The following is a 14,054-nucleotide window of genomic DNA, read 5'->3' as shown; positions in this document are numbered from 1 at the left end:
TTCAAAATTCGTGGCGGTACATTCCGTCTTCGCAAGTGACAGGCAGTTTGTTTCTTATTACAAATGGCTCTGAGCACTATGGGACTTAACTTCTGAATCATCAGTCCGCTAGAACTTAGAACTACTTAAACCTAACTAACGTAAGGACATCACACACGTCCATTCCCGAGGCAGGATTCGAACCTGCGACAGTAGCGGTCGCTCGGCTCCATACCGTAGCGCCTAGAACCGTTCGACCACTCCGGCCGGCTTTTCTTATTACACCGTTTAGTTTCTTTCATTTATGAAGCATCTTCAGTAGCTTGTAATACACGTGTTTATTACATATAGAAAGAAACATTATCAGCTGAACAAAGAATCAGCGGGCTATTTCCTTCATGATGACCATCACGGAGATTTAGACGTTATCCTGTCACTTAGTTGCAAAGTCGCAATATACGACCACGAATTTTGAAGCAACCAAGGAACGACGTAAAACGAAAAAATTATGATTGACATGGTGTTAGATGATATGCGGTAGGCATTCAGTACAGTCCAACACTATCCCCTGCCAACCAGGGTATGAGTTAACAGAATATCCATTATATATAAAGAGAAACATGTATTACAGCCCCTTGAAGATGCTTCATACATGAAAGAAGCGAAACCCGTATGGGAAACATCAAACTGCCTTTCATTTAGTTGCAAAGACGAAACATACCACCATCAACATTATCGATCTTGATACCGGTATATACTGTCATGATGAACTTAAAACAAAATATTTTATATGTACTTAAGAGACAGCATGCGCTAGAAGTATGTTCAAAACGGCGCGCATTTTTTTAAAGGTTTTTTCCCGGGGCTCATACTTCGAGTTCTGTTCGTGATAGAGAATCTGTTGCCTCCAACATACACTGCGCGTAAGTACCACGAATTTAAGGTACATCAAATTACGGCTCATATGGAAATATATAGGCAGTCGTTTCCCCTCGTCCTATTTGCGGGCGGAGAAGGAAAGGAAAGGACTAGTAGTGGTACGGGGTACCCTCCACCACGTGCCGTAAGGTGGACTGCGGAGTAGCGATGTAGATTCAGATGTAGATAAAGTGTTCTGGATATCCTTTTGTCTAGGGACCATTTGTATAACCAAAACATGCATCATCTTACTGTAACGACCCTACAGCACTGGATAAAAGCTTGAATATTACACACTTCCTCCAGTATAGGCAAATGGAGGCAATCGGTTGATTCTTTGTGCATTAGATGTGATCTACGGTGCACCTTAAGGTGCTTAGGCAGCCACTGTTTTGTTCATAGGTGGTTCCTGAGAAAACACGAGAAAAGCTGTTTCACCAAATGTTTTCGCCGTCAGCAGCGCCTATCTAAATAAATAAAATCAATAAATTGTTCAGACTTTAATGGTATCTTTAGGCATTTCTGTATAAGTTACATCTTCCCATCTAAAAAGAAAAATCTTTTCGATTATCAAGAAACACCCCGTAAACATAGTCTCTGAGTTCCAAAACCGCGGATTTCAAGACGGTTATGCACAGAAAATCGCTGTAATTCAAACGATGTGTTTCTAAGATCCATATCTCTAATAAGTTTGAAAATGTTCTTGATTTCTTTATACGTTTCCGAGATACAGAGGCTCAAAAGTACCTACTTTGTACATGTAAAATACTCATATAAATTCCAGTGTGAGGCGAAACATACTTTATAAGGTGACGTTGCACCATTCATATGCAGCAATATGTCTCCCTTAGAAGGATTCTGGTAACCCCACCTAAGTAAACCATCAGAATTGTGTTTGCCCTTAAAGTTCTTTTCGTATGAGTGACATGCCCTGCTGCAGCATGCAAAAGAAGTGAAGCAGCAGAACATTCCTCCCGTCAGAGAACAAACAAAAGTGAATAGGCTCCTATCTAGAAGACTGACTGAACAGTGGGGTACCAGCTTCCTCATTCTACCTTCCTCAGCAACTTAAAAAGTTTTAGCATGCGAACATATTCGCGGTTTTTTATTCTCAGATAGAAGGGTACAGTGAGAGTGGGAAAGAAAGAGAAAAATTATAAATTCTGGATGTTAGTCGACAGTGGTCGTTATGTAGAAAGAAAAAAAGATGCAATGGTAGTGGGAGAGAAATAGTTGGACGCAGTGGGAATGAAATACAGTTGACAGAGGAAGGACAGTGCTGTGGAAAGAGTGACGTAGACATTAATAGTGGGACAGGAATGGAGAGAAGGAGGAAGTGAAAGTTGGTGAAAGCATGTGATGAGAAAAAGAATCTAGGGGGAAGAAAGAGATGGTGATAGAAGAAAGAACAGAAGTGGGAGTGAATGAATGAATGAATGAATGAGATAGTAGCAGTAAGACGGAGACAGATGAGACAGTAGTAGTAGGGAAACGAAGGAGACTGTGTAAGGCAGGAAATAGTAACGTTAGAAAGACTCAAGGAGATAATAAGGATGAATAGTGCTGAGTGAGTGTGTGGGAATGGATGGGTATGTGCGACTTGCAGTGCTGGACTAGTGGATGTGAGAGAGTTACGATCAGGAGAGCTTGTGAGAATCACAGGTGAATATGTTTTCAGACCAAAATTTTTGTGAAAAATTTTAGAGGTGCTGAGAAAGGCTGAATGAGGCAGCTGGTACTATATGTTTTAGTCAGGGTTAAACAGGGCGGCCACTTTCACCTTTCTGTGCTCCAATAACAGCATTTTTCCGGTGTTATCATTCTGATGTTTACTCTGTCGTAAGGTATTAGAGCATGTTACCGTAGGAATGTATTCGCTGCGTTAAAAGTCGCTGTGACGTTTGTAATATTTCTTTTGACTCTAGCCTACTTGATCTGATATTCATCTCTATATTAATATAACTAATTCAGTTCCAGATTTCTGTTTTTTTGGTTGCTTCCGCTGACTGCCGTTGAACCATTACCTGTAGCGCTGGAGGCTTTAGAAGGGGGCTATAGAAGATCTCCTTACCAAGGCACGAACAGGGGTTCTAAGGCACATTGTTGGGGAAGCACTGTGGTTGGCTTCAACATTTTTCTACTAGTTTGTTCTACACCTATACGCAACTGTCAACCGACTCTCCTTCTTAGGAGTGACGTTGTACATTTCCTGTACTCGCTTGCAACTCCGTCCTGCTACAGAGACTTACAGTGAACTGGTGATACAGTTCTGTTATACAGAATCGTACCCCTGTAGCATAAAATGCAGTCTCTTACTCTCTGCTGAGTGATTTCAATTAGTCTTCTGTTGTCGCATCACTTTTTTCAACGTCCGTCAATTCAGCAGTCATATGACAGCTGAAACCACTCACCATAGTATAATGTTACTGAGTGAAACAATTTTGGAAGACGATAATTCGCTCTTCTGAAAAGAAAGTTCCGGATGACTGGAAGAAGATGAGTATAACATCAGTGTTCAAGGAAGGAGGAAGTAGGAGAAAGTATTCTGATTATGTTATCACTCTGTGTTCAGACACTGGAAATGTTTATTCAGAAAAGATTCAGATCACTGTTAGAAAACGAGTTTGAAGTGTTACAACATGGATTCAGAAGCATCAGAGAACAACAGAACGTATGTGCACAAAGAGAGTTCCTGGAAAAAGTATTGGGAAAAAGTTAAAGATCTCATGAGAATGTTCCTGGTTTTCGAAAAAGCATTTGGAAGTATGCCACGGTGCAAGATCTTGGACCTTGTTTCAGGGTCCCTAATAAGGAAGCTGCAAATACAACATGAAGGCTGGAAAAGTTGTGTACAAGTATGTAAAGGCATATCGGACTGCTTGCTTCAGGAGAGGGAGAAGGGGGGAAGAGGGGGGAGAGGGGAGAGAGAGAGAGAGAGAGAGAGAGAGAGAGAGAGAGAGAGAGAGAGAGAGAGAGAGGAGTGCAGTAGTGTGGTGCACGTACCCCATTACTTTTTGTTACACTTGTCATAAAGGAAATCAAGGATATAGGAAGTGGTGATCCCATTGCTTTAGTCTTTGCTAATGATGTACCTATTTGCGGAGCAACAGATGTAGAGCTACAGTGAAGATTAGATGCGTGGTACTACCAGCCGACAGTGAGAGCAAAACTATAGCAATGGTTACGATAAGGATCTGCCCAGGGCAACCTGGACGCTCGATGGAGAGAAAATTTGAATCTGTGGAAGCTGTAAGTAAACTCAGAAGTACAATATCAAGAAATGGAGCTGCCAAAGAGTAAGCGAGGTTTCTAAATTGTTTCGTGGTCCTTTGAGAGCCAAACAGACCATATTTAAGGGTATTTCCTGCCGAGTATGGCATACAGTTTAAAGTGCCCTTTGATGTCAAGGTAGATTTCAGCAAGTTACATTCATGTGAAATTAAGTTTCGTGATCGGCCTTGCAGAAGACTAACAGAGACAGAAATAGAATTCGAGGCATGAGAGTAGAGATGCAACTGCATCTGTTTTGACATTTATACATACTGAGGCTGTGCTCCAGAAAAGGATTTCTCTTCCCATTTCATGACATCATTTCTGCAGCTGTTAGGCCCTGGTTGTCCTTCACATGCTATTCTCTTCTAAGGAATTTATACCTCTGCATTCATGTCATTAACATTTTTATTTTTCCCTGTTTCGTCGATTAACTGATTTTATCTGCTATTCTTCCTCGTCTGTCTAACATATGTGATCACCCTGTTTAGAGATTGCATTTCTGTCTAAGTGAACTGCGTTCTGTGATATTTCTTATCGCAGTTACTTTATCCTTAATGTAATTAAAGTGTGTGCCGCAATTCCTCTGTACTTCAGTATTCCACTTCCTTCGACATTGGCTCTTTCAGACGATTCTCTTAATTTTCAGTCTACTCTTCTTCATAATTAAATTGTGGTCTAGTCCATGTCTGCGCTTTCCCTTACAAACCGTAACATAATTTACAAATGTCTGCCTGACTATGATGTACCCCACCTGGAACCATCCCATGTCACTGTCTTTTTCAAGTAAGCTTAATTTCCTTGTGATTCCTGAACAAAGTATTCGCTATTATCATCTGAAATTTATTGCAGAACTAAATTAGTCTTTCTGCTCTCCCATCGCTACAGGCAAGCCCATAATCTGCCTTAAACCTATCTCCCATCTCTTCCCATACAACCGGCTTCCCATCGCCCGTGACATTACACACTGAATTAACTGTTCAATATCGTCATATACGCATACTTAATCTCTTCATCTGCTGCTTGCGACGTTACCACTTATACCTGAACTATCACTTCGCTGTCTAATTTAGTTAAGACAACCCAGTCAGGGAACTGTCCACAGCACTCTGACCGAATTTACTTTTTCATACCTAATCCTACTCCATCTATACCATTTTCCACTGCCGTTGATTTTGCCCTATGCTGCTCCGAACACAAATCCTTGTCTACTATCCGCTTCACTTCATCACCCATCAAATGATACTGAGCCTTTGCATTTCTCTTCCCTACCTCAAGGGAAGTGCCCTCAACTTTCGACCACTCCTCCGCCCTTTTCGACAACGGCATTGGCAGAACGAGGATGACGTCTTATGCCAGAAACCTCCAGCCGCCATTGATGGCGAAGTTTGATTGACCCAGGACGTTTTGATTAGTATTCAAAGTTGCTAGCCTTAGACGACGGGTTCTTGTTGAGAGAGATATTAAGAAGTGATCTAAGAGGGCCTGACTTGTGAGTAGAAACGAGTCTGCGCCAAGTCAGCTCTTATCGATACTGCACACAGTTATGCTCTTTGACTGTTACCCTGCGACGGGTTCACGCACTGTGGCCAAGAGGATGCGTGTAGAGATTTCTAAGACTTTTACAGCTGTACCGGGATGGCGTGGTGTCTCTGCTTGGGGGTCAAGAAGAGAGTTCCCATCTGGCAACAAGTGCGCCGACTCCACTTCGAACGGACTGTCTGGGCGCGTCCTTCACAGCACCACATGGCAGGGGAGGGATGGTGGGTTGGGGTGGGAGGGGTACGACGTCGGAGACGGGGCCTACACGAGCAGGCTGACAGGAGGTGAAGTGGGCAGCCGTATATAAGGTGCAGGAACTGTCGACTTGCGGGGCGGAACCAAAGAAAGCTTGGTGTACCGGCTGCCACTTGGGACAGCAAGTATTCAACCAAAAATAATTGAATTTGGTGAGCACGTTGCAGACAATTTCCTCCTGCTGTGCACTTGTGCCGCAGAGCCAGTTTTGACATACAGCCCAGCCTGCCTAGTGTTGTTTTCCTGGCTTCACTCCTCATTGAGATGCAGCTGGTTTGTTTCCTTGGAGTTTTTTATTGGTTCCGAAAGACTTGAAAACGTTTTATTGTTTATTGCTCCCTGTTAAATTGCTTCTGTCCATTAATTTGTTCTTTGTATCACAGGTTGCAATTAAATGATTTTTACTTTAGGTTCTAATTAGTTATTTATTAATTTCAGTACCGAGGTTTATAAGAAGAATATTTTTCAGTGTTACAGTTGGTCCCCCTCTCTCTCCCTTTCTCTCTCTCTCCCTTTCTCTCTCTTTCCCTTTCTCTCTCTCCCCCTTTCTCTCTCTCTCTCTCTCCCCCTTTCTCTCTCTCTCTCCCCCTTTCTCTCTCTCTCTCCCCCTTTCTCTCTCTCTCTCCCCCTTTCTCTCTTTCTCCCTTCCTCCTTCCCTCCCTCCCTTCCTCTCTCCCTCCCTCCCTTCCTCTCTCCCTCCCTCCCTTCCTCTCTCCCTCCCTCCCTTTCTCTCTCCCTCCCTCCCTTTCTCTCTCCCTCCCTCCCTTTCTCTCTCCCTCCCTCCCTTTCTCTCTCTCTCCCTCCCTTTCTCTCTCTCCCTCCCTTTCTCTCTCCCTCCCTTTCTCTCTCCCTCCCTTTCTCTCTCCCTCCCTTTCTCTCTCCCTCCCTTTCTCTGTCCCTCCCTTTCTCTGTCCCTCCCCCTTTCTTTCTCTCTCTCTCTCTCTCTCTCTTTCTCTTTCTCCTCCTCCACCCTTTCATCCCTATCTCAGAATCTCAACCGATACGGTTATTTATGCATAATTTTGCCATTGTTGGCAACATAATTATTGCACTTAAAGTTTCCAATTCTCACTTGATTATATAAATGACTATGAAATTTAAGCTATATAAACTTGACAGAATGGGATCACCTGAAGTATTTAATCCAACGCGTATATTCAGCAACTCAAACAAAGATTTCTACAATCCTTTAAAATTTATTCTGAAACAATAATGGTGTTATGATACATATGCTTTGTTCTTAGAGATGATGTTTCTCTTTTGCTGTATGTTCTTTGCACCTTGTTGTTCCAGACACCGTCTTTGTTTACAAAATATAACACCTTATATGTTATGTGTCACAACAGCGAAAAGAAACTGTGACCATTCGAGGTATTCTATTTTATTTAGTAGTAGCTTTATTCATCCTTAGATCTCTTTTTACAAGGGTTTAGGACAAGTCAAAGTATTTACAAGTTTAGACCAATTTAAAATCAGCTAATTCGTACACACATACGATTACAGACTTCTAGTTAGTGACAATAATTACATTTACTTCCGGAACACAATACTTTGTTTTTACAAGTAACTTATTAAATAATGTAATGCCACACTGTTCACTCGTATCTCACTATCAGTCACTGCACACACTATACGCACACACGCACACACGTTGGTGATATCTGGGCCTTTTTCTGTGCCACAATTTTCCATTTTCTATCCTGAAAAACTGAGTCAGCATCTCCCTTCTCCCCCCGTGAGTGAAATGTTGAGCTCATAAAGAGGAAGAGGTGTTATTGTGTTATGCTTAGCTTGGGGTAAGGATTTCTAGAAAGAAAAAAGAAGGATAAAACATAGTGTGAAGGTGTTATGTGGAATGTTTGACGTTTTATAATAATTGTTATTTATTTGTATTACTTTTTTATCAAACCCCTACTCTATTTTATCTAAGTAATCTTTCAATGTATAAAATGTATTAATAACAGGTACTTTTAGCTGCCTTATTTAAATAAGCGTATTTTTGCAATTAATTTTAATTCTTTTGGTAATTTATTGGACAGTCTTCTTCCTTTGTTAGAAAATGCTCTTCTGAGTTTTAGGTTTACTTTTTCTTGGCAAATGTAAGCTGAGTCTAACTCTTGTTGCATGGTCATGGACAGAGCTGTTTGTGCAGTAATTACCAATCTTATTTTTGATGTGAATCACTGACTGGTAAATGTACTCTCACGGAGCAGTTAAAATCCCCAGTGTTTTGAACAGATCTTTAGAAAGAGCTCAACTAGTGTTTTTGGTTATTATTCTTTTGGATCTTTTCTGAAGTTTGAAAATTGTGTTTAAATTTTGTGCATTTGTTCCCCAAAAAAGAACGCCATAGCTAAGAATTGAGTGTACATATGAATACTATGTAACTAAAATACACTGCACGTTACACATTGTCCAATCTGTGATTGCTTTTGTAGCAAGTTTTTGACATTGCTATTGAGCGACGTGGACTCTTCCCCATTTCCTATAATCTTGCTCAGCGTACATATTTCTGAAGTTAACAGCACAATATATTTCACTTATACTCCTTGATACTTCCTATTTCGTTCTGAGAGGCAAATGTTTGACGTTCATTGCTCTGGAAGTCACCAGACTGTTTCCTTTCAGACAGAGTATATGCCTCCTGCAGTCACTCAATCTGTAACACACGGCATTGCTCCCTTGCCTTACCTAACCAAACAGTCATAAAGGTCCATTTGCGATTTGATTTTCTAGTTGCTCATTGTAATTTCCGGAAGGTCTTTCGGAGAATGGAATCGCGCTTCTAGAAGTCATTTACTTTAGGAAGACTTGCACATGTGTTGCACAAATAATTTAGAGGAGATAAACGTCAATTGTGTCCTTGTTAAATACAAACAGGAGTAAAAAATTAGTTCATTAGGTCATTTCAGTTTATTCGACGTAAAGAATTGTTATAGCATTTACCATAAGCAAAACATGGAAAAATTATACGAAAACTATCCTCCTTTCACCCCAGAGAGATGCTCACCTGATGAAATCCCGTACAGCTGGCTCATTCAGTTGGAAGTGAGCCCTCGCGTATCCCACATCTCGGAGATCCGGAAGAGTTTCCTCAGGTGACTTGTCAGCCAAACCCACGAAGTCATTTTTCAGTTTGGTGGTTTGAGATATGTCAACCTCTGTTAGGTTTTCCTGGGAAGTCTGTGAAAGAAAATTTTAATGAGTCAATAGTTGAGAGATTCGAAGAGTCATGCACAGATTATAATGTCCAATAGGCAGCTGATAACGTTACGTGTCACAGTTATCCAGAGACGAAAATACTATCACAAGACAGAGAAAACAGTATTATCAAATTAGTCGAAATGACAAAAATCAAGACCAACTGAAATACCTGACTTGCTGTCCGGAGGAAATAAGGATTAATGACTTGCTCCAGCCAGATGTGCTTGCAGGTACTAGCCATCCTAAAAGCGTACTACTCCTAATACCTATAATTATTAGTCTTCAAATGAAGTAAATACTGACTTATTATTGTTTAGCAGACAGTCGTAAGTCGCAAATAAAAATTTCTACCATATTTTGATGCCATGGATGATCATTTGTTAGTATGAATGTCAGTGTCATTCATACTGTTAAGTGAGGAAGAAATGAAAGGAAGATTACAATTTAACGTCTTGTCGATGACGAGATATAGTCGAAAACGTTTCAGTGATACCATGAAAACATTCGTCCGAAGTGACGGGAAGAATCATGGACAACCTAACTGAGACATATACTTAATTGCGAAAGTCTTTCTCAACGCATGATGGCCGAAATGGTTATTTACAGCCTTTAAGATGAATAAGAAACTTCCTCTAAGATCATGTAAATTTCATTTTTTAGATGTTTCGAAAAATTGCGACAGATGGAAGAGATGAAGTAATTCATCGAAACACTATTTACAAGGAACGTGCTCCAGTTGAATTCTTAGTTGTGGAAAAAGAAATCTTCATGAAAACGTTCAAGTGCAAGGTATGGTAATGACACAGTTTGTAACACCGAAAATGCAGGATGCATGGCACCTGCTACCAATATATAACCTTTATTTAATTGTGTGTAAATATTTGTAATCAAATGCTTTCTTTCAATAAGTAAGTACATTGCTTCACTATATGTGTACATTTAGGTAGAACTCTGTTGACGTTTCATTGTATTTATCTGTGTTTTACTTTGACACCTGGGAAAAAGCGGAAGGAATTGTTATTTTCAGCGACTAGCAACGATAATAGCAGTCCTTGTGCGTTGTAAAAGCTTTGAGCGGGGAGTGGTTGCGCTGAGCGCGCTGAGAGAGGGGAGAGGGCTTCCAGCCCTTGTAGTGTGCGGTAGTGTGGTGTTGACGCTCTCGCAGTAGAGAGCTCCATTTCGGCGGCTTCATGTACGCCCGCCGGCCAGATGTCCAGAGCAGGAGTACGGAAAGTGGACGGGCGGAATAGGCTATATTAATTACGATTGCCCGCTCCTGTAATTAGCCGTGGCTCCACAAGATGCTACCGTCTTCAACAACAGCAGCAGTTCCAGCAACACAGTTTCGTCGTCGCCTTCTAGTTTCGTCGTTTGCACAGCACTGAAGTAAGACTGTTCATTGGTAGGAAGTATTAACGGCTAACCCAGCAGCATAACTGAATGTGATTTGACTGCTAAGATTTATTTAAATAATAATCAGTTAAACGCAGGGCGAGTGTGTGCTCATTGCCCCCAGGCATTGTTACCAAGCAGGTTCCTTGTTCCTTTTCTTCCTAATATGCCAACTGATGGTCATAGGAAACAAATTGAATAGTTACAGCCAGTTTATTAATGAATAATTTCTCTTTTAAAAAATTTAGCCTCACTCTACTTTCAATTAACTGTTGTGCAATTGTGCAACAGAAGCTTCAGTATATTAGTAAAGCAAAGCAATGTCATATTTCAAGTTTAAGAATCAATCACTGGAAAAAATCGAAAACTGAAGAAATGCACAAATTAAGAGTGCGGAACTTTTATTTATTTTACATATGGCTTGAAGCACGTGGCTGTTTGGTTTGTATTCTAGTATTTAATTCTGTTCAAGTCAGTAACAAAGGCTCAATTGTTCAAACAATAAAATGAAATCCAATTTGCAAAATAAGTAAAGACAAAGTAAAATTTCTTGCTTTTTTTTCAAAATTTCTTTGATGAAGTTATGTTGAGGTCACTGAAAGTCATCGTTCACGTAACGAAGTGCAGTACTAACATACAGTTTAACTGCTTATTTTCAAAATTTAATGTAAGAGTGACTTATTAGTTAATCATTACATAATCACTTAAAATTAGTTTCAAAAACGTGGCACCCTTCAGTTGCCACGTCAGTGTTTAATAATACATGTTTTTCTTTCCCGTCATCTTCTACAGGATTTTGGATGTAAATTTCCCTAATGGGATGGTGACGGTTAATTATTTCCTTTTCGTTCATTAGTGTAACTTCTGGATTCATAATCAGTGGTACCCCTTTTCTGTACAGTGTTGTTTGTGAGTGACTGCACGAAATAACTTTCATTTGCCAAATGATAGCCCTGTTCGGTTTAATTGCTTTTATTTTTAGTAGACTTCCATCAGAAGGGTCGGTTGTACACTTCCCTCCCACTTATCGTTATCACTTCTTCAGGAAAGATAGCCTTACGCAATTAGAAAAAATCCATTAGGCATACTCGCGATCCACGGTCATATTTTATATCGCAAGCCGATTAGTAAGAGGGGGGTTACAAGTTGACAGGAGTACTGATGGGAATGATGAAAGAGAGTTAAAGCATCAGGAAGTGGAGACAGCACAACCCCATGATCAGCTACGACCATGACGCCCTGTCACAACCATTGCTCCCGCCTTGGTGATTTGGCTTGTTGACTTCCTTCCTACTTTTTTATTTTTTTAATTATTTTTTCGTATAGGAACCGCCAGACGACTGGAGCGCATCGCACATTTGAGGAGACGCGATAGTGCTGCTCTAGTGCTGGAAATTTGGCGGCAAGATGCGGCTGGAGGCGTCTGAGGCGCAGTAGCGTTATTGCGATCTGAACTGAGTCAGAACGACACAGAAGGACAGAGTCATCTGCACGGAGTGTACTACGTTCATCACAAGACTAAACGTGATACAAAAGCTTTGACTGGTCAGCACCCGTACCACACGTTCGCTGATGTTACGTTCTCGGAAGTAGGACCTACTTACCTGTTAGATATTTTGTAATTGTGTTACGGTAATTAAAACTAAGATATTCTAGTATATTAGCAGCCATCATCGTTTTTCTTAATGACGCCTTAGCTATGGAGTTTTTATTTCAAAAATCGGGTACAGTCGCAGTCTATTCTGGGGTGGTCTGACTGCCGAGCTGTTAGCTGATGCTGCGTCCCGTTCTGTAGTCAAACACACACGTTGAACGTCGCCAAGAAGTGGAGAGAAACAGATTATTCTTAATGTTTCCCACAGGTTTACAGAGAAAAACCAGATTTGAAGTATTCCGAGTAACTGTATTTACTAAATGTATGTCTACGAAATTCGCATCTGTAGCTGATTCTATAGCTTCGTACAATGTTTAACTGCAACTATCCATTGACTGATGGTTGAAATTCCGCTTCCGGCTTTCTTATTTTTGCGCTTCATTTGGAATACCTATATATTTTAAATGGAAAATTCATCAAATACGTGCTAATCAACATTTATCTACTCAATATTTTTAATGAAAAATGCACTTCACTTTTTCACAATTTCACATTGCACGCAAAATTCCAGTGTTCAGTGGAAATACGTATTATTAATTTCTGATTTTTTATAAAAGATTTTTAATAAAGGTTGTTAAAGGAACACGCAAATCAATCATACGAGGGTTGTCCTGAGAGTAAGTTCGATCGGTCGCGAAATGGAAACCACACGGTAAAACCGTTAAAGCTTTGCACAGGTGTGTTGGGCAGAGACTTTAGTGTGCCCGTCCATCGTGTCGCATCGCTCTTCTCAGTTCTGAGTGAACAGTGCGCACGCAAAGACGCGTAGGGAGTAGCGTCTCCCACCAAGTATGAGGGCCTGGTTAGAGGTTTCGCCTGTGTCACGCAGCCCACATAACACAACTGTCGAGCAGTTCCTTCTTCATGCCGATCCTAGGCCGCACAGTGCAGGGACAATGAAGGCGCTCCTGCAGCGTTTCCGATGAGGAGTGTTTGATCGCCCACAGTACAGTCCGTAATTGGCTCCCCCCCGAGTCTCATGTCTGCTCACAAGAACCGCTGGTTACGAAGACAAAATTTTCCCACAGACAACGAGCTGCAGACCAGTGCACATAACTGTCCAAAAGCACAGGCGGCTGCTTTCTCTGACGAGGATATTAGGAAGTTGAGAACGACGTAACAAAGGTGGAGCGGCAGCTGTGTAAAGAAGTAGGTGGAAGGTTTAACTAACTATTGCAAAGAAAACGTTTCTGGTTTTCACTGTGGTTTCCATTTCGCGAGCGATTGGAACTTGTTTTCTTGACACCCCTCGTCTTTTTAAGACACTAAGGAGAAACCAAATACTTTTTATTTAAACTATTTCCGTGGTTATACACGACAGACGTGGTCTCTCACGTACAAGAGCAATAAGCATCACGGAAATATGGAAAACAATGATTTTCACAGCATCGAGCACGCCAGAGAAATGCTGAAATTTACAGTAGCCATCGTACCACCGCAATGTGAAAGCAAAAGTATTGATTTCGAAACACGTTAGTGAATATTTCGCGAGAAGTAAGAAGACATTTATGGTGCCAGACGTACTGGAACTAATGCACGAAGCTTTGTGACACCTCACTGCCGAACGCTGGCGGAATACGGAAAGGCACGTCATAAAAGATGGTGAAAATGTGGCACTTCGATGGCTTCGTGGATTCTGTTGTTGCTCGACTTGTTATGTGTAACAGATGGTAATTCCAGTGCTGATATGTGTTTCTCGATTTCGGTTATGGAAGGAATTCAAAGTTTACCAGACAACTTACTTGAAGTAACACCTTCAGTGACTTCAATTTTCAAGTATGCAGCGAAATTCCTGCAGTACGCTGTTCCATCATATATATGTTCCGGAAAAAAACACTGT

General features: G+C 41.0%; 1 protein-coding gene across 1 annotated transcript in view; it reads right to left on the bottom strand.

Moving 5' to 3' along the window:
* LOC126335559 (UDP-glucosyltransferase 2-like) overlaps positions 1 to 14,054 on the bottom strand; it is a 470,415-nt gene that overhangs the window by 426,524 nt on the left and 29,837 nt on the right. Inside the window, exon 3 of the mRNA XM_049998978.1 lies at positions 8,975 to 9,147. Within this exon, the coding sequence (XP_049854935.1) occupies positions 8,975 to 9,147 (173 nt within the window). The remainder of the gene's footprint in view (positions 1 to 8,974; positions 9,148 to 14,054) is intronic.

Source organism: Schistocerca gregaria, chromosome 2 (assembly GCF_023897955.1).
Source record: "Schistocerca gregaria isolate iqSchGreg1 chromosome 2, iqSchGreg1.2, whole genome shotgun sequence".
Lineage (NCBI taxonomy): Eukaryota > Metazoa > Arthropoda > Insecta > Orthoptera > Acrididae > Schistocerca > Schistocerca gregaria.
The sequence above is the reverse complement of the archived record's forward strand: the minus strand, read 5'-3'. Positions and strand labels throughout refer to the sequence as shown.